Source organism: Pelodiscus sinensis, chromosome 2 (genome assembly GCF_052426305.1).
Source record: "Pelodiscus sinensis isolate ZL-2025 chromosome 2, ASM5242630v1, whole genome shotgun sequence".
Classification (NCBI taxonomy): Eukaryota; Metazoa; Chordata; order Testudines; family Trionychidae; genus Pelodiscus; species Pelodiscus sinensis.
In genome coordinates this window covers 229873387-229893380 of record NC_143053.1, presented here as the reverse complement: position 1 = coordinate 229893380, position 19994 = coordinate 229873387, and the positions used below count along the sequence as shown (strand labels likewise).

General features: G+C 42.7%; 1 protein-coding gene across 8 annotated transcripts in view; it reads left to right on the top strand.

Moving 5' to 3' along the window:
- The window catches only part of MPP7 (MAGUK p55 scaffold protein 7), a 303055-nt gene that overhangs the window by 51287 nt on the left and 231774 nt on the right, over positions 1 to 19994 (top strand). For 6 of the 8 annotated variants that reach the window (XM_075922584.2, XM_075922583.2, XM_075922582.2 and 3 more), the window contains one exon: positions 18122 to 18287. The exons of 1 other annotated variant lie outside the window; for it this stretch is intronic. Coding sequence is in view for 5 of the 7 variants with exons in the window: in XM_075922582.2 (XP_075778697.2) it covers positions 18251 to 18287 (37 nt within the window). In the remaining 2 variants the exon portion in view is untranslated. Of the gene's footprint in view, positions 1 to 15171; positions 15315 to 18121; positions 18288 to 19994 lie in introns of all 8 variants that reach the window. One more of the 8 variants, XM_075922580.2, reaches the window with a different exon arrangement.

Here is a 19994-nt window from a genome sequence, read left to right as displayed (position 1 = left end):
ACAACAGACTACATGAATAACTCCATACTATAAGGACTGGAAGAGACTAGATGCAATGGGGAAAAAAAGGCATACTCCTCTGCAAGATCTTTGACAAATTAACAGCTTTTATTGACTCGATGCTGGACAATGAGAGAGAACAGTTTAAAGCAAACATTAAAGAGGGCATGTTAATATCCCGTACAACCTTACAGGCCGCGCTTGACTCAGTGGACACAGCCGCCAGATCACTCGCTTCAGCCATGGTAATAAGACAGGCCTCTTGGCTTCAACTTTTGGGGTTCCCCGGAGAGGTCCAGTCCACTGTAGAAGACCTCCTATGCAAAGGTACGAAGCCCTTTGCAGAGTCCACAAACACCTCTCTGCATACCTTGAAGAACTCGAGGGCCACCCTCAGAACTCTAGGCATTCAGGTACCTATTACAAGAAGAAAGCAAAACAGGTCATTTCAACAAAGATACAGACACACACCATTTAGTCAATGCCAACGACAATATAACAATAGACGACATCCAAGACAAAACAGATGGAGACAGCCCTCTGACCAATCCTCTGCTCAACAACCACCAACATCCAGGCAACAGTTTTGAAACCCTGGTCGAGGGTTTGACAACCCCAAAATTTTCAAGGCAGCAGTCCACCTCATCCACAGTATTTGGCATCAGACTAGCCAGCTTTTACACAGCATGGTCGGTCATTACCACTGAGAAGTGGGTGCTGGAAATTGTGAAGACAGGATACTGCATCCCATTCATAATCATCCCCCCTCCATCCCTTTTCAGGGACCCCTCTCACAAGATACTGCTTCTTCACGAGGCGGAACACCTACTCCACCTCAGTGCTATAGAGGAGGTACCAGAAAAATACAGGGGCAGGGGATTCTACTCTCACTATTTTCTCACCACGAAAAAGTCGAGCGGTTGGAGACCAATATTGGATCTATGTTAGCTCACCCGTTTTGTCAGAAACCCACGCTTCAAGATGGTTGCCCTCACGACTGTCATACCTGCCTTGGAAAAGAGAGCATGGCTGTCTACCCTCAACCTTTAGGATGCTTATTTCCATATACCGATGCACCCAGCACACAGGCGGTTCCTATGGTTTACAATAAAGAACAGGCACTTCCAGTGCAGAGTGTTATCATTCAGACTCTCAGCAGCCCTAAGAGTATTCTCAAAAGTGCTGGCAGTAGTCACTACACATTTACACAAACAAGATTTCAATATTCCCATACCTGGGCTATTGTCTAATAGCGAGCCGCACGCAACGAGACGCACAGCATGCTATCGCAGTACTGAAAACGCTTTTTGAAAAATCTTGGCTTACAAATAAACACTGCAAAGTGCATTTTGGCCCCAACACAAACACTAGAGTTCATATGGACACCTCTGGACTGCGTCACAAAAGCCAGAGCTTACTTAACTCGCCACAGATGGCTCACCATGAAGGACCTGATAACAGCACAGACCAGCCCAATCACAACAGCACGACTATGCCTACAACTATTGGGACACATGGCTGCGGTAACGTTCGTAGTACCCCATGTTTGACTATGCATGAGACCACTACAGGCCTGGCTACGCAGAGTCTATCGGTCACAAACCCATTCATTAAACAAATGCCTCTCCATACTTAGCAAGATAAAATCCTCCTTAACATGGTGGACAGTACACGACAACTTGTATGTGGGAGTGCCATTCCAATGCAGTGTACAGTCAGTCACGAAAACAGATGCTTCACTCCTAGGATGGGGACCGCACATGAATCACAAGGTGGTCCAAGGTCAATGGACCTGTGATGAAACCAGATGCCACATAAACTTATTGGAACTCAAGACAGTAAGAAACACATGCATGCATTTTCTTCTCCTAATCCGGAACAAAACAGTCCAGATTCTGACAGACAGTGTCACCATGATGTACTATATCAACAGGCAGGGAGGAGCACACTCTTACCAGCTATGTGCCTCTGGGAATGGTGCATCATGCAAAACATACGTCTTGTCACAGCTTACCTTTCAGGCAAAGACAACACACCAGCGGACAGTTTAAGCGGACAGTTCCCACAGAATCATGAGTGGGAGATAAATCGATCAGTGCTTATCCATCTATTCAAGAAATAGGGGTTCCCAGTGGTGGATCTATTAGCTACTCACAGGAATGCTCACTGCCCTCTATATTGCTCCAGAGCAGGCATAGGCCCCCATTCGCTGGGGGATGCCTTCAGCATACAATGGACAGCTCACCTTGCATACACATGCCTGCCATTTTCCCCTCATACAGCAGGTGATACTCAAGATCAGACAGGACGGAGCCAAAGTGATACTAACATCACCTAACTGGCCCAGACAGACATGGTACCATTACCTGTTACAAACGATCGACCATCCACCACACCGATTCCCACTGGTCTTGTCTCTCCTCACACAGAGGAATGGCCAGATTTCCCATCCTGCCATCCACATGCTACATCTCCAGGCATGGATGTTAACTGGTTAAGCAACTTGGAAAGATCCTTCCTGGAAGCAATTCAGCTCATCCTTGAAAACTCCAGAAAGGCTTATATCCAAAAAAGGAAGAGTTTCACGACCTGGTATGCAACCCATACCTATGAATCCATGCACACAGGAATATCACATAGCTTATAGTACCTATTAGAAATACACAACGCAGGCCTCTCGATAAGCTCTATAAGGGTGCACCTTGCCGCTATTTCTGCTCTTCATGCTCCGATACAAGGGCACTCAATCTTCACACACCCTTCTGTCAAGTGCTTTCAAAAGGACCTCCACAATTTATTCCCTTTTGTCAGGACCCAGTAAGTCCATGGGACTTGAACCTAGTGCCAACTCTGATTGAAGCTATTCCAGATGTCCCCCCCTCCACATGATAGAAGGTAATTTTCTTAAAAGATCCTGTTAAAATCTCCAGGATTGCTTTTAATAGTCACCAGGAGATGCTAGGATGCCAATTCTGGGAAACTCTAGACCAATTCTGGAGGATTGGTAACACTAAGTAGGTGAGGTACTACAGGCAGTCCCCGAGTTACGCGGATCCGACTTATGTCGGATCCGCAGTTACGAACGGGGCCGTTCCTCTCCCTGGTCTCCAGCAGACCAGGGAGAGGAAGCAAAGCGGCGGAACACGTGGGCAGCGGACAGGGCTGTCCGCTGCCCACGCGCTCCCAGGCTTGGCTCTGCTTTGCCCCCCCGTCCCCCTGGTCTGCAGACCAGGGGGACGGGGGCGGGGGGGGCAAAGCAGAGCCAAGCCGCGGAGCGCCCTGCCAGCTGACAGCCCAGATGCATCTGGGCTGTCAGCTGATCACGCGCTCCGCGGCTTGGCTCTGCTTGGCTCTGCTTTGCCCCCCCCATCCCCCTGGTCTGCAGACCAGGGGGACTGGGGGGGGGGCAAAGCAGAGCCAAGCCGCGGAGCGCGCGGTCAGCTGACAGCCCAGACGTCTGGGCTGTCAGCTGGCCGCATCCTCCGCGGCTTGGCTCTGCTTTGCCCCCCCCCCCCCCCATCTCCTTGGTCTGCAGACCAGGAGGACTGGGGGGGGGGGCAAAGCAGAGCAAAGCCATGGAGCCCGAGGGCAGCAGGACAGCCTCGGCGCGTCTGGGCTGTCCCACTGCCCCCGTGCTCCGCGGCTTTGCTCCGGACACCTGTGGTACAGCAGCTGGGGCGCTGCCAGTTGGTCCTGTAGCGCCGCTCTGGGCGCTACTGGACCAACCGGGCAGCACCCCAGCTGTTCTGCCCCAGGCGTCCTGATTCAGCCACTGCTGGTCAGATTCAGCAGCGGCTGAATCAGGACGCCTGGGGCAGAGCAGCTTGGGTGCTGCTGGGTTGGTCCAGTAGCGCCGAGGAGCGGCGGCGCTACTGGACCAACCCAGCAGCACCCCAGCTGCTCTGCTCCAGGCGTCCCCAAGTCAGCCGCTGCTGAAACTGACCAGTGGCTGACTACGGGAAGCCCCTGCCTTCCTGTAATCAGCCGCTGATCAGTTTCAGCAGCAGCTGACTTGGGGATGCCTGGGGTTCTTAAGTTGAATCTGTATGTAAGTCAGAACTGGCGTCCAGATTCAGCCGCTGTTGAAACTGATCAGTTTCAGCAGCAGCTGAATCTAGACGCCAGTTCCGACTTACATACAGATTCAACTTAAGAACAAACCTACAGTCCCTATCTTGTACGTAACCCGGGGACTGCCTGTACCTTTTTGAACCCCGCAGAGCTCTACTTTGAAATCCTTTTTGGGGCATGGAAGCTTGTCTCTTAACAGAAGTTGGTGCAATAAAACATATTTCGTTAACTACCTAGTCTCTCTAATACATTTGGACGGATATGGCTGCACCTATACTATATTACACATATGCAGTTATCTGTATTGATCAAACGTATTATCTCAGAGTAAAATTGTTTGGTCAGACTCTTTTTCCTACTTTTTTTCTATTTTTCCTTTTTTCATTGGCATTAATTTATTCCTGTCTTACATTTTTGATATTTCAGGTTTTTCATATTAAAGGTTCGTTATTAAACTGCTTAGCTTTGATTTATTCAGTTTCAGACAAAGTAAGGAAAAAATACTTTGAAGGACCATTTTTGTACTAAATGCCAAAACAGTATCAATACCACATTGTTCACCCAGTTAAAATGGCAAAATTGAGAAATTGTAAACAATTAAGTTTCCAACAGCAACATGAACTTGGACTCTTTCCGTATCCTTCTGTGTGTTCATAATCCACATTGGAACATAAAATAATGCATTAAGCGGTGAGTATAACAAACACTCTCCTGAGTGGCTGCACAAGTGCATGGCTTACAGGGAACACAGGCCGCATCTTTGGAGAGGAAGTCAGAGCTTGGGGGTGGGATTCAGGGCCTTTGACCGTTCAGTTGCCGGGGGGCTCTGAGCTTCTGTCTTATAGAAGAACTGGGGTTCAGGGCTTCAGCTCCACATCTGTTGCCAGCTTCAACCCTGCAGAAGTCACTGGGTCGCATTCTTTGTTTCATGGCTCCATTCTTTGTTTCAGCTGGGGAGGGGAACAACACCAGGTCTCCCTGTAGTTTTGCTTCTGATTTGAACCCCAGCACTTTTCTCCTATAGCTGAAGCCCCATGCCCTGATGTGGCCCCATCCCTGGTCTGAAACTCCAAGTGGAGCTGTGGGGAGACTGGTGCCTCCTTCAAGGCTGATACCAGGAGCAGAGCCATGGGGCTGAAGCCATGAGCCCTGGTATTTCCCCCAGGTCTTGCTCCCATAAGGCAACAGCCCTGAACTCCCCATCTGGATTCCTGGTGCACCGAGGGTCAGAGAACCCTCCCAGCACAGAGCTTAGACCCTCCCCTCCCACTGTAGCAGCACTGCCAATCCCCTCATCCCCTGTGGCTGAAATCCATAAGGGCTTGTTCAGAGTTTGAGTTACGAACAGCTACCATTCCTGACATTTCTGTAACTGAGGTTCTACTGTATTTATTTATTAGTTGATGGGTTATTATTTAATAAAGTTGCCCCATGCAAGAAGTTATTAAAGGTAAAGCCGGAATCTGGACTCATTTATATAGTCAAAGAGGGAAATGGCCTGGGCTTCTGACCAGAACTCTGAAATAAGGTGCATGGGAGAGTAGAACCTGGGGAGAATGGAGGAATGCAAGGAGCCTCTCATGTGCAATGTGCTTAACATACAAAAGATACAAGCTCTGTGTCCCTCCCCTGTTGTTCAACACATTTAAAAAAAGAAAACAAACAGAAGTTAATGCCACAGAGTGCATTTGGCTTTCAAAGCTTATATGTTCTGAAATGAACAAGTGCATGCTTACTGTCACCAACTCTGTGTTTGTGCATAGGAGTTCTGTTTTCTGTGCACCTGCAGACTTAAGTACATTGTTGTGCATGCTCGAGGCACTGCTAAGTATTCTCATTAGTTCAAAACAGTTTTGTCAAGCTAAGTGAAAGCTAGATTTTTTTGCTTGATTGTCTATGCAAATTTTAAGTTTCAGAAACCATTGCTATAGCATACTTTTTTAAAAATAAAAATTGTATCTAGAATTTTTTTAGAGTAGGGAAGATGTGGTTTAATATAAAAATATACTTTTCCCTCCTAAACTTAAATTACAGACAGGATTTTGTTCAGGTTTCCACTTCCATTTTCCAATGAAAGCAAAAATTCACGTCTGCTCCTTGTTTTCTGCCCCCTTCTCTTTATTCTTCCCCCCCTTTCCCTTCTCCCCTATTTATCCTTCCCCCCTTTCCCTTCTCCCCTATTTATTCTGTACATCCTAAACTCATAACTCGGGTCATCTGAATAAGTGGACTGTGCTCACAAAAGCTCATGATACCATCTACATGTTTTGTTATTCTATAAAGTGCTACCAGACCTTTTGTTGTTTTTAAGTTTATCCTGTACAGACTAACTCGGCTACCCCCTGAAGCTTTCAAATATGACTGGTTTAGCTAAATAAGTAACAAGTCTCAGAGGGGTAGTTGTGTTAGTTTATAACTTTAAAACAATGAGCAATCCTGTGGCACCTTAGAGACTAACAAATATATTGTATCGTGAGCTTTTGTGGGTAAAACTCACTTCATCAGATGAGTTGGAGTGGAAAATCTAGAGTAAACATAACAGCAAAAGCAGTTACTTGTCAATTGTAGAACCAGTGTTAATGACACTAATTGAGTCAGGCTGGATGTGTCCTAGTCAAAGCTTTTGATGTGTAAATACAACCTCAGCCTGGACCAGTCCACACAAGAGATTCACTTCCTTGACAGTACAACATAAATAAATGATAGTTGCAGAATCACCAACCTATACCAGAAACCTACTGACTACTGTTCTTACCTACATGCCTCTAGCTTCCATCCAGTACACATCACACAATCATTTGTCTACAGCTAAGCCCTAGGATACAACTCGATCTACTCCAATCCCAAAGCCAGGGATAAATACCTACAGGATCTTTATCGGGCATTCTTACAACTGAAATACCGACCAAGGGATATGAAGAAACAGATTGACAGAGCCAGACGAGAATCCAGGAATCTGCTTCTTCAAGACAGGCCCAACAAGGTCCCACTCTCACAGACTTTGGGAGACTGGCCAATCCTCATCTACAGACAGCCCTCGAAACTTAAGCAATTACTTACTAGCAGCTACATCCTACATCACAGATATACACACCCAGGAGCCTACCTTTGCAGCAAGCCCCATTTTCCCATTCTGTCCATCATAAGACCTAACCCCATAAGCTACAACATGAGGGTATGTCTAGACTACAGAGTTTTGTCAGAAAAACGGCTGCTTTTCTGACACAACTTGAGTTACATCCACACTGCAAGCTCATTCTTTTTGCAAGTAAATCGAAAGAACAGAGGTCTTTTTTCCACGATTGGTAATCCTCATTCTACAAGGAAGAAGTCTTTTTGCAAAAGAGCTCTTTTGCTAAAAAGCGTGTGTGGATGGGGAGGAGGGTATTGTTTGTGGAAAAAGAGGCATCCAGGAAATAACTCAGGTGCCCCGGTGGCCACTTTGTCCAAATTAAGCAGGACTTTATAGTTCCTGTCTCCTGGCCCTCTTAAAGCTGCAGGCACCCTAGACAAGCCTTGTGGCAGGCAGTTGGACAGAGAGCAGCACCCTTACGGTACAGTTCTTGAATACACAGGCGTAGTGTGCTCTGCCCGACCACCCGACAAAAATGTTGGTAAATTGACCCCGATGGTCAATCAAAGCCTGCAGGAGAAAGGAAAAGAAGCCCTTTTGATTTATGTACTGGGCGGCTCGATGGTGTGGTGTGCGGATGGAGATGTGAGACCCATTGATCACTCTTCCGCAGTTTGGGAACCCCAGGGCAGGAAATCCGGCCACAGTCGCGTACAGGTCTCCCATACGGATTTCCCTCCTCAGTAGGAGGGAGTTGATGGCCCTCGCCACCTGCAGAAGGAGACAAACATACAAAACAGAGAATGAGAGGGGGGTGCCTGAGCCCTTGGGAGGTGGCCGCTCAGCTCCCCTCACCTGCCTGCCCCAAACACCCAAGGAGCCACCTCCTATGAGGTCGCTCCCCCCTCCCCTCCCCAGCAGCAGGTCTGTGTGAGGGCAGGATGGCACAAGCCCCTGGGGACAGGACTCCCCACTCCACCCCCACAGTCCCCTCTTCCAAGGGTCCCCCTTATCCAACACTCTCTCCTGCCCCCTGCCCCCGTGCAGGGACTGCAGTACTCCAGTGCCTTATCTCCATGAGGAGAGTCCCGACAGTGGACTTCCCCACTCCAAACTGGTTGTCCACCGACTGATAGCCGTCGGGGGTGGCCAGCTACCAGAGTGCACTTGTGACCCGCTTTTCCATGGGGATGGAGGGTCGCAGGTGGATGTTGCATCTCTGGAGGGCAGGGGTGATCCAGGCACAGAGTTCTAGAAATGTGGCCTTCCACATTCAGAAGTTGTTGAGCTGCTGCTGGTTGTCCAGTCCAGTCCATGACCAGCTGGTCCCGCCAGTCCAAACTGGTTTCAAGCCTTCAGAACCTTCTCTCCACAATGGGGTGTGGTAGCCAGAGTGGAACAGCCACTGACATGGAGAGGGACCCCAGAATGAGTTCGGGGCCCAGGTCCTGCAGGACCACGAAGACAGCTGGCAGTAAGTGCTGCAGAAACTGTAGCATGGCTGTATGGGGCCATCACATGCCCAGGGGCAGCTCCGGCTCCATGACCCAAAAGAATAAAGCTGCGGTGTCCAAAAAAGAACAGGGCAATCACAGCAGGCACTGCAAGAGCTTTGCTGTCCCTGGAAGAGGTAGCAAGCACACAGCAGCAGCAGAGAAATGGCTGTCTGGGGGGGGGGGGGGGGTCCCTTTAAGTGCATGTCTCTGCAAGGGCTTCGTCACCAGCACTCGGAAGCAACTGGAGACCTAAAGCCCAGCCTGAACTGGTTCCAGGTTGCCTTTTATGCAAGAGAGCATCCAATGAGTGTGTGGGTGCGCTGTTGCACAAGAAGATTTTTTGGAAGATCTCTTCTGAAAAAAGATTCTTGCGCAAGAAGCCTGTAGTCTAGATGTAGCCTGAGGGTTTCATAAAAAAGCACATCCTCTTGTAATATATTCCATCAAGTGCCAGTAATGCCCCTCTGCCATGCATTTTGGCCAAGCCAGATAGTCTTTGCATCAAAGGATTAATGGACGCAAATCACACATCAGAAATGGTAACACACAAATTTTTAGGGGAACATGTTAACCTAATTGAACATTCAGTAATAAATTTAAAAATTAGCCATTCTAATACAAAGCAATTTTAAAACCAAATTACAGAAGGAGACTGCTGAACTAGAATTCATTTACAAGTTCAACAGAGTCAACTTGGGCTCGAATAAAGATATTAAAAGGCAATTTCCCCTGCCTTTAATCATTATTTACACATCCAAAGCGATGAATGAGACGCATCCAGTCTGACTCAATTAGCATAATTAACACTGATATTTGACAAGTAACAACCTTTGCTGTTACATACTCTGATTTCAGTAATTTGTACTCCAACTCAACTGATGAAGTGGATTTTACCCACTAAAGCTCATGATATTAACATTTGTTACTCTCTAAGGGTATATCTACACTTGCTCCCTATCTTGAGATAGGGATGCAAATGTAGTGTACCGAAATTGCTAATGAAGCGCGGGATTTAAATATCGCATCCAGCCACCATTTTGAAATCGCATTATTGCGAAATAAAACACCCCATGTAGCAGTGTTATTTTGAGAGAAAACCCTTCTCTCGAAATAACTGTTAAACCTCATTGTATGGGACACTTCTGAACTTTAGCTACTGGGATTTCGATTATCAGCATGAATCTAGTTATCTGGCCGATAGGCAAAATATGTGCATGTGTTAGTTTGAAGTGAAACAGTATAATATGTAAAAAAATATTCTACTAACTTGATATCCTAAACTTAATTTCAATAAAATATTAAGTATTTAAATAAACTACTTAAGCATAGGATCAATCCTGCTTTGATTTCTATTGGAGTTTTGCCTCTGACCTCAGTGGGACAAGGATCAAGCCTCATTAGTTACTAAAGTCTGAATCAGAGGTTCATATCCGTCCCAGTTGGGTGTGCATGTGCTGCATGCATAGCTATTAAAAAGTTTTATCTTAGTAACTACCCATTAGATTGGCTGCAGCGCCAGTGTGGCACTCTATATTTGACTCTGCCAGCCTGACTGCCCTTCAGTTCCTTCCTACCACCAGTAATGGTTGTTGCAACTGTGGCTCTCTCACATCACAAGCTTTCCACGTGTCCCTAGTATTTCTGTGGTTAGTTTGCTCTGTTACTTGCAGTTGTTTGCAGTTTGTAGTTAGTCCTAGTTAGTTTAGTGTTTATTCGCAGTGTGTGTGTGTGTGGGGGGGGGTCTTCCCCGTTCCACCTGTGTTTCCCCTGAAATTTAGGGCATGATCAAGTCTTAGGGGTTCAAGCCCTGCAGTTCCTGTGTTAACCCTATGCCCACTGGTGACATCTACAACTTGTGTCTGTGGAGTCTGCAGGAGACTCACCAGTCAGGCAAGTGCAGGAATTGCAAGTCTTTCAAACCACATACAAGGAAGACCTTTGTCTCAAGCAGTTCCTTGTGGAGTTACCATTTCGGCGTTCAGCACTGGGTCTTGCCTCTACTGAGAAGACTTGGTGTGGCAGTCTCAGCAGTGGTGCTCTCTAGCTCCAAAATCTGGCACAGCTCCTGTTCACCTGCCAGATGCCACAAACCAGCAAAGAGAGTACCACTGGCTTCAGCTTCCACTGTGCCATCATCAGCCTTCGGTACCACACAGGAAGGATCCTCTGCACTGGCGCTGCAGGGTACCACAACCCCACGAGAGTCACGTCCTGTGGCTCTGGACTCTCCGAAGCTTCAGGTGGAGGACACCTTTGAGGTTGCCGTGGGCCTCATACAAATAATGGCCTGAAGATCACCCACTGCCAGATCTCATCTAGAGGCAAGCCATCAATGTTGGGTCTGACTGTTCTGCTGTTGGGCTCTTGTTGCTGCTCTGAGTCCCAGCACTGAAGGGCCCACATCAGGACCTTAGAGTCTAATTTATGCAGAACTGAGTTATTTTCTTTTTTCTAAATAGTTGGAGCAAGCAGTGAGTTACCATGAAGTTAGCTCAAGTAATATATAAACCACCAAATAGTAAATTCAGATGATAGGTACTTCACTAATCCATGAGAAAGGTATGGGAAGGGTCAGGAACCAATCTTTCATTCTAGACTACAGGTTTAAAGTGGTTAAACTTCCCTGCTGAACAAAGTTTCTGTAGCCTATATGAAAGGAAGTGTATGTGTCAATCCAATTCTTAATAAGTAAGTGTCTATATAAATGATAATACCTGTGGAAGTACAAACAGAGGGCCCAATGAGTTACTAGTCACAGAAACAGCATTATCTCATCCCTACTGGTGTACTTTCCAGATTAGAGTTAAAGCACACTTACAGAGCCGTGTTAGAGAAATTTGATGCCAGTGCCTGTGATGCACCTCTTTTTTGATTAAATTAAAGGTCTGAAATTTTGTCAAACCTTTTGAGCACCCACGACTCCAGTGGAAGTCAGTGCGACAAGTAGGTGCTCAAAATATTTGAAAAAGAATTCTAAAAGTTTAGTATTCAGTATCTTCTACAAGTGCTAAGCTTGCTGTAGGGAAAGGGCAGGGTAGGCCTGGAACTTTACAGTTTTTCAAAACTGTAAACTATGTAGCTCCCACCCCAATCACTCACTTCTTCCCTCACCCTCTCCCTTCAAAGTCAGTTGCTCTACCCTCTCCTGGACTCACATGCTTCCTGCAGTGTTGGGCTGAGAGGAGCTGATGCGGAGCTTCCAGTCTGACCCATCTGGGCATGGCAAAATAGGAAAGGAGAGAGGTTGATCACTAGAGAGAGCTGAGGCCCTGGGAAGATGTCAATACAGAACAGATTGTCAAGTTTGGAGAGCCTAGCTACTGGTGCTGTTCCTAAAATGCTGTGTGCTGTCAGGATCCCTCCTCCTTCAGTAGCAGCAACTGCTCTTCCTGCCTTCCCAGCAACAAAGGAAGATTTCAGTTACTTCTCGTGTCCGATCCGCAATACCAACTGGACACTGCATAGGTCTCTTTTTGACTACACTTTCCATTTGAAAACTGGACACCTAGCGACCCTAGGGCTTGGGAGAATGTCTAGAAATTGAAGACTTTGCACATCAGTACCAGTGGTCTAGGTTTTACTTCGCATGATATATAAAGCAATTCATTATTTGGAGACTTATGATTTCACCTACATAATATTTGGAGTTTCCCAAAATGTTAGTTGAGCAGTGTCTGTAAAGAACGTGAAGTATTAAAGCTAGGGTTCCTGCCCCAAAGACGTAGGTTATAAATAAAAGGGGCTAGAAGAGGTATAGGATAGAAGTTGCAATAATATTCCCAGCTGCTCAATTCGGATATTACTGCGTCTTTGCAGCATTTGCCTTTTTTATACTAGAGGAAAAATCACTATTTTTACACTACTGTTAAAGTGAGTGTTGAGAAAATACTTAAGAGGATGGTGACTTTGTGAACAGGCTGTAGAATAGTGGTCTTTGCACAGGAATTTCATGTAAGACAATAGAAACCACTGGAGAATGAAACAGGATGAGGATGCATGTTATTAGTGGATAGTTTGGGTGCAGTCAAAGAGGTAGAGGAGGGCTGAGTAATAATGGAAGGTCTGTAAGGGCAAGGTTTCTCTTACCTCTGTGTTAACATCTTTTATGCCTCCTCAGTTTCACTGATGTAACTGTTGTTGATAATATAGCTAAACATTTTTTTTTAAAGAAATCTTACATCATGCTAATTAAGGGTCCATCTCTGATGTCTCATTTCTTGAAATCTGTCTTCTCCCATGCCCTGTCTCTACTTGCAGAATATTTGCAGCCTTTATGATCTTCCCCTTTACCATCTTTGGTAGTAAAGATTCCCTGTAACTATGAAGGAATAAAAATACTCCTTTTTTGATTATGAAACCACATGGGTTTTCTAAGAAGAAAAATGTCAGCTACAAGGCTATACTAAAAAGTTACAAAAAGTTCAGATGTGTGAATATTTTAACTTGATTAGTCCCTAAAGAAATCCCCTCAAACCCATCAACTTTAAAGCCAACCAATGGAATGTTCTGGTTAAACAGATCAGTTTGGGCTCTTCAGCTGGACTAAGACTCTGCTACTATTCTCAAAGCAGGTTAGTTAATGTGGTTACATCCAAAGCTCCCAGCATGAGCCAAAAAAATACGTAACATAAACAAAACAAAAAATAACGGTCAGTTATCCTAAAAATTACACACAAGTTTTTAGTGTTCTACTCTGTGGAGCCAAATGTAGGAGAATATCAAGCCATTTGGTTCAATTTACCACTTCTCCATTAATTTGGCTTTGGAGTTTAGGGAGAACATTCTATTCCTCGGTGTATCTATTTATACAATGGGTAGGCATTCCAGAGACCCATTTTTTGTGTAACACAGTATTTACGTAACAAGGTTCCATTGTTCTTTTATATTCCATGGTATCCTTCACACATTTCTCCTTGCTAAGGATCTGACTTTGAGGTTGTACCTCATCTGTGTCCTACTTACTCTGTGCGGAAATTCCAGAAACATTCCACTAGTTACTGTGCCCATGCTCCTGGGGCCACATCTATGTGAAATCAATATTGATCTGTAATTTTCACTGGAAACCGAATACTTATTAGGTGGAAACATTCCCAAAAAAGATAAAGAAAGCAATATAGCTCATAGTTATAACTTCCAAACTATGAGACTACCACTTTAAATCCAGATCCACTGAAGGCCAACGCTCCTATTTCCAGGAAATTTCCTTTGGCAATTTCCTGTACTGAATATGTTTGGAGACCTGTATCCATGTCTCTAGTAATTTATCACACTTCATTTAGCTGAGGTTCCACAGTGAACAAGACTTAGTGGCTTTCAGATTTTCCTGACCCCACATGAAATATCAAATTGGGTGCTTTTTGGAATTTAAGGTCATGTTCCTCATTCCAGTAACATTCTTTAGAAGAGCAAGTCAATTAAGAATTCTGTTTATCAAAAACCTGCTTTTTAGTTTTCTTTGGCAAACCTCTCTTATAACAATTGCCAGATTTCAAATCCTTCAGTTCATTAGTTAAAAATACAAAGAAAGTCCATTTGTACTCAGTAAATTGTGAAAATTATTGAATAATTCAACAATGCACTAACTTTCACAACTTAAATACTCCACAGTTCATGGGGACCACAATATAAGGAGAAAAAGATAGCCTTTTAGGCCACATCCCCATTTCCTGGCTGATTGAGCGACCCATAGAAAGGCATATTTGAGACCCAATCTGCCAACTTGTGAGTTATGGTAAGATATGGAGCATTTTAGTATAAGGTGCAGTGTTTGTTCTGGAGTTTTCTTTTCATTAAAGAAAAGTATACAAAATATAGGTCTCCTTTCCTTGTAAATGTTTCCAGTTTTTTATTCCTCCTTTTTTTGTTGTATTGAATCTGGCTCAGTCTTCCCAGTGCCTTTACACTGGATGTAAGAGTGAATGAGAGTATGATCATTTCCCCCCGCTTGTCTGTTGGTCGCTTTTACAATATCTATCAATCCATTGGGGTCCTCTGTTCTTTTTTTACATCTATATTTACAGTATGTACTTCTAGTTCCTCAGAGAACTATCATTTTAGGATTATTCAGCTTTGAAAGTTGCTCCCTGGAGGCTTGTGATACACTCCTTGACATTTTTAACCAGAGGATTTGGTGCCAGGTTAAGTTACTACACATATGTTTGTAAGGTTGGTATGTGGACCTAATTATATGAAGTTTCTAAACTGGTGAACATGCTTTTATAGTGTGTAAGATTAATTGAAAGTTAGGACAAAACCTTTCAAAATCGTAATTCCTTTTAACTGGAAATACCTAGAAATAGAGGGATTGTAATGGAAACCCTTAATATAATTACAGAAAGATATGAAAAGAGAAATAAAATTATTTTAGCCAAAGTAGGGAATTTCTCCTTATAAATCCATTATAATAGCTTCTGAATGTATTTTTTATAAAGAGGAAAAAACATTTTTTGTTAATACAGGATTGGAGTTGCGTTTTGTAGTCATACTTAATAGCCTTATATAAATGAATGCACCTCTCTATGTAACCACTAGATGTCAGAAGTACTACAGGAGCCTGAGAGGTGACTAAGGGCCTGGTGGAAATTCAACAACATATCACAGGACTTCACATATTTCACTGTTTCCACATGGTAGATGCCAGAAGAATCTGATACAGTGTGATATATAGAAGCAAGGTACAACTGGAATAATGAAATTTCAAAAATAAGCCCTTTTTAAAGGCTGGTTGTAACAGTCCTGTTGGGTATTGTAAATGCCTCAGGTGCACTTGATACTGCTGTTACGTTCCTGGCTTTTGGTTCTAATTTTTATGGAAAGATGGATTGAACTTCAATTTAAGAATATTCGGTAATCCCTCTCAGGACATACTGTAACAGCTGGTATTTCTGTGTTGCAGCAAATTGATTCCATACAGCAGTCAGCAATACTAATGGCTGGATTCTGACACAAACTTCCAAAACATTTTAAATAAATTCAGCCAAAGAAAATAACATCATCAATGCAAAAATGTAGCTTAATTTGCAAGTTCGGGGAAAAAACGCTGTTGCACTCCAATAAAATATTAAGCATTTTACTAGTAAGGATTTCACCATGTCTTTTATTTTTCTTTAATGTATATAATATAAGTTCTGGAGGGAATAACTTTATGCCATATATTCATTTATTTAAAATATAAGGCATTTTAATTTGTTTAATACTGAACATTTTACCATAAAATAAAGAAAATGATGAATGACATCCAGACTTTTTATAATGTATGAGTGTGGATCAACAGAACTTTCTAGTTTATGTGAGCAATTTTCTTGCAGTGTCTGCAGCATTAATTAGTAATAATGCAGTGCATTTGTTGATGAAAATGCCTTTGAAATGTTTACTGCATTCATTTTTTGACAAGGGACAAAATCTTTAAATTGCACATAAGCCAGAGGTATGTGATGATAATGATATGAGCTGTTGCTACATTTTAACAAGTTCCGTAAGCTTATGGAAACTGAAAAACTCATGATACCATCTACATGTTTTGTTAGTCTGTAAAGTGCTACTAGACCATTTGTTGTTTTTTAAGTTTGTTCTCTATCAGTTAGTGACATCCTTCAGACAAGGACGGTCATATGCTGAGTGGGGAATCATAACACATTTTAGAACTCGCATCTTCTTTTATGAAACTTATATGTATAAAAAGTAAAAATTGAATTTGTACTTTTTCTTAATTTGTACATTATGTCCTTGGCATGGATGTCAGTATTTTTTCTAAACTGAAGTTTGGCTTCACTTGCACATAGATGTTTTGTAACTCTAGCATCATAAGGAAATCTTTGTCGGCCTTGAATCTAACCTTTTTTTTTCTCTGTTCCAAATTTTGCATTTAGCATGACTTAATGGAGTTGTCATTTACTTGAAAATATAAATACATTTGGAAGTTGAGGCATCATTTAGTGAAAACTTTAATTTTTCCCCACAGTCTATTAAAATCTAATCTTCAGTGTGCTGTCTAATTCAAGTAAAATAACACATTTTCTTTTTTTATATTCTTAAAAATCCATATTTAACAAAAAGTGTATGTTTCTGCTAGTGCCGTAAAACTTATCAGCCTTTGTCATTTAAAACAAATTCTTAAGGGGAGGGAGGAGTAGGGGAAATAACCTGAATGTGTAATTTTAGAAAATCACTTAAATCTGACAGCATATAAATCTTTGGTGAACTTAAAAAAAAACTTGAAAAAAGACATTTTAATAACAAGTTCAGTTTGGAGCATGTTAGCAACCCTGCCTTTTAATAAACAATAGATGATAATTTACTAAACAAAGTCTGACTAACAGTCCACGATAAACCATAATACTTGTACACACTTTTTTCATGTTTGGAGGACAAAATATTGAGCAGAGGTAATGGCAAAGGTCATGGCACGTGTGCTGTAATTTTTTATTAGAATATGTATATACAAGTGTGTCCAAAATATGCACTTTTCAGGACCAGGATGACATTAAAAGACAACCATTCTGATTAATAGTGTGGATGTTTAAAAAAGAAACAACAACAAAATCATCATTCCTGTATGTAGATGTTTATGAAAAATTGGAACCATTCTTATTGGCCCTTTGTCTTTTTTGCCGATTTATTACAATCTTATTTTAACATAGTCTTTTTGTACTTAAATCTTTTCATTTCAATGACATCAGTGTAATAATTATTCTTTATTTTTCTGAAAGAATTGATGAGAACTTGACCGAAAGTTTGTAGCAGTTTAAATCATCATTAATTCAAAAAATACATTATCAGTAGGACTTTAACAGTAAATATACAGGGTCAGATCTGCTGCTGGTGTAAATGGTCACAGTTCCATTGATATCAGTAGTGCTATGATGATTTACCTAACCCTAAACCCAAACCCTTCCCTAACCCTAACCCTAGTGTGTTGTGTGTTTTGGAAATAAAAGAGCTATTTTTCTAAAATAGTAAATACTTTAAGTAGTTTATAGACAATGGCTAGTTCATCAGAGCAGTCTCTGTTAATTCTAAAACTAATTTATACAAGGCCTCTGCTTCCAGTTCCATCATATCTCTTCAGTTCTTTAGTATCTGTATAATGTGTTTACTTTCTGGAGGATAGATCCAAATTTCAAATGAAATTATACAAATAGTATCTTGTGAGGCAGGTCCTCAACTGGTGGAGTTAGTGAAGGAAATAAATTATTTTTACAGCAGCATGTGATTGAAGACTGAACTGAAGAAAACAAACTTGCTTCATCTTGGAATGAGTCTAGCAGTCTTAATATAAAAACAATGTACTCTTTTATTTGAAAGCATCAAATTCAGGTTCATTTAGCAATAATAATTTGACTTGATCAGTAGGAGAGTATTTCAAAGAGACTACTAGCCACTGAGTAGATCAAGATTTAAATATTTTTGATGTACATAAGCTGCATAAATTTACAGTTTAATAGCGCTCTTTATTGTAAAATTATGTTTCTGTTCTTTCTAGGGGAATTTTGGAGATTGCATAAATCTTTGTAGAAAACTTGGCTGAGAGCAGCTGACCTGAAATTAACTGCTGTCTTCTGGCTGTGGACGCTATTCTAACGTTCCTGTGTGATAGCCTGCAGACTAAATCATGCCAGCGTTATCAGCTGGATCTGGAAGTGACACAGGTACACAAGCCTAAAAGAACTATATGTTCTCCCTTGTCTTTCTTGTGAAGCATGTAATCTTTATCTACAAAAAGATAACTAATTACAGTCCTTTAATCGAACATATTTTTGAGTTTAAAATCTCCTTTTCTTTTAGTTGATTAAATACACTAAACATAAAAACCTTCAAACAGATTATTTATTTATCTAAGGAATTTCTTTTCAGTCACTGGCTCTTCTTTTGTTGTTGTTGTTGTTGTTGTTGTTGTTGTTTTCCAAGGAAGAGGAATTAAATCTTTTACATGGTCCAATGTGTGGAAAAAGTCTAGACGGTTTGTTTGAGTTACAGTTTTAAGTGGGGGCTGGAACAGACAGAGCCTACTCTTCTCCGGAGCAGGCCCTGTTGGCAATGGACCTGGCTGGAGCTGCTCCCACATCCAGAGCAGCCTCTGTCCTCAAGAAGCCCAGGCTGGCTGCGGGCAGGGGCTACTTCTATGTCTGGAGCAGCCTCTGTCTGTGGGGAGCCCGAGCCTGTTGTGGGCAGCGGCTCTTTTTATGGGGCTGGGAACTGGTAGCTGGAAGCCGCCGGCAGCTGGGAGCCAGCAGAACAAGCCTCAGCATGGGGGCTGGGATCTGGGAGCCAGCGATAGCCCCAACCCACTGCAGGACTAGGGATGAGAGCCCTGCAGCCTTGGGGCTGCTTCATCTGAGCTGGAGCAGTCCCTAGACTGGGATCCCACTTGAGTCAGTTTTGTGGCTAAACTCTAGGCAAACTTAACGTTTAACCAGTTACCTGATTACCTGGGATTTTACATTCCTGATATGCAGTGGCAATGCCATTATAAAGATTTTTTTCCCTACCATTGCAAAGTTTTACCCTTTTCAATAACACTAATGTATCTTGAATGTAGACATGCTGACATTTTTGGGAAGGAAAAATCAAATGCCCAAATACAAATCTGTGACTAGCTAGCTAAGCAGCGGTACATTGTGGTGCTGTTTCAAAAAGCTAGGTATTCTGGGATGTATTAATAGGAATGTTGTATGTAAAACACTGGAAGTAATTGTTTCACTCTCCTTAGCATTGATGAGGCCTCAGGTGGAATGTATCCAGTTTTAGGCACCACTGTTTAGGAAATGTGATAAAATCAGAGAGAGTCCAGAAGAGAGGAAAGGTTGCAAGAATTGGGCATGTTTAGCCATGAGAACAGAACAGCAAGCGGGACATAAGTATCAGAATATGCAAAAGGTAATGTGAAGAGGTCTATTAAGTGTTTTCCATGTCCACCCAGAGCAGGACAGGAAGTAATTGTTTGTTTTTTGTTTTTTTGCAGCAAGAGATATTTTTACACACACAATTTAAATTTTAACCTTTTCCATCCTCTGGATCCTACTGCTCTTGCTGGATTTCAGGAGTTTGTTCCCCTCTCTCCTAGTGTACCACATTGCACTAGTATGCATGTCTAGGCCAGCTAGTTTGTCCATGTTGATCTCTATCTTTGAATTCTAGAGCATAGTTGTAGAGTGTTTGTTGTACAGGCTCATCTTTGGTGTTTTCTTGGTTTTGCCCACCTGTCTTTATTGACCTTCAGAGAGCCACGTAAGGTCATTTACTGGTATTTGGCCAAATATTTTCTGCCATTCTGAGTATTTCAAATAGTGAGCAGAGATGGACAATGAAGTGATGGATGACTTGTTGGTATGGGATTTAAACAGCATGTCTTATGA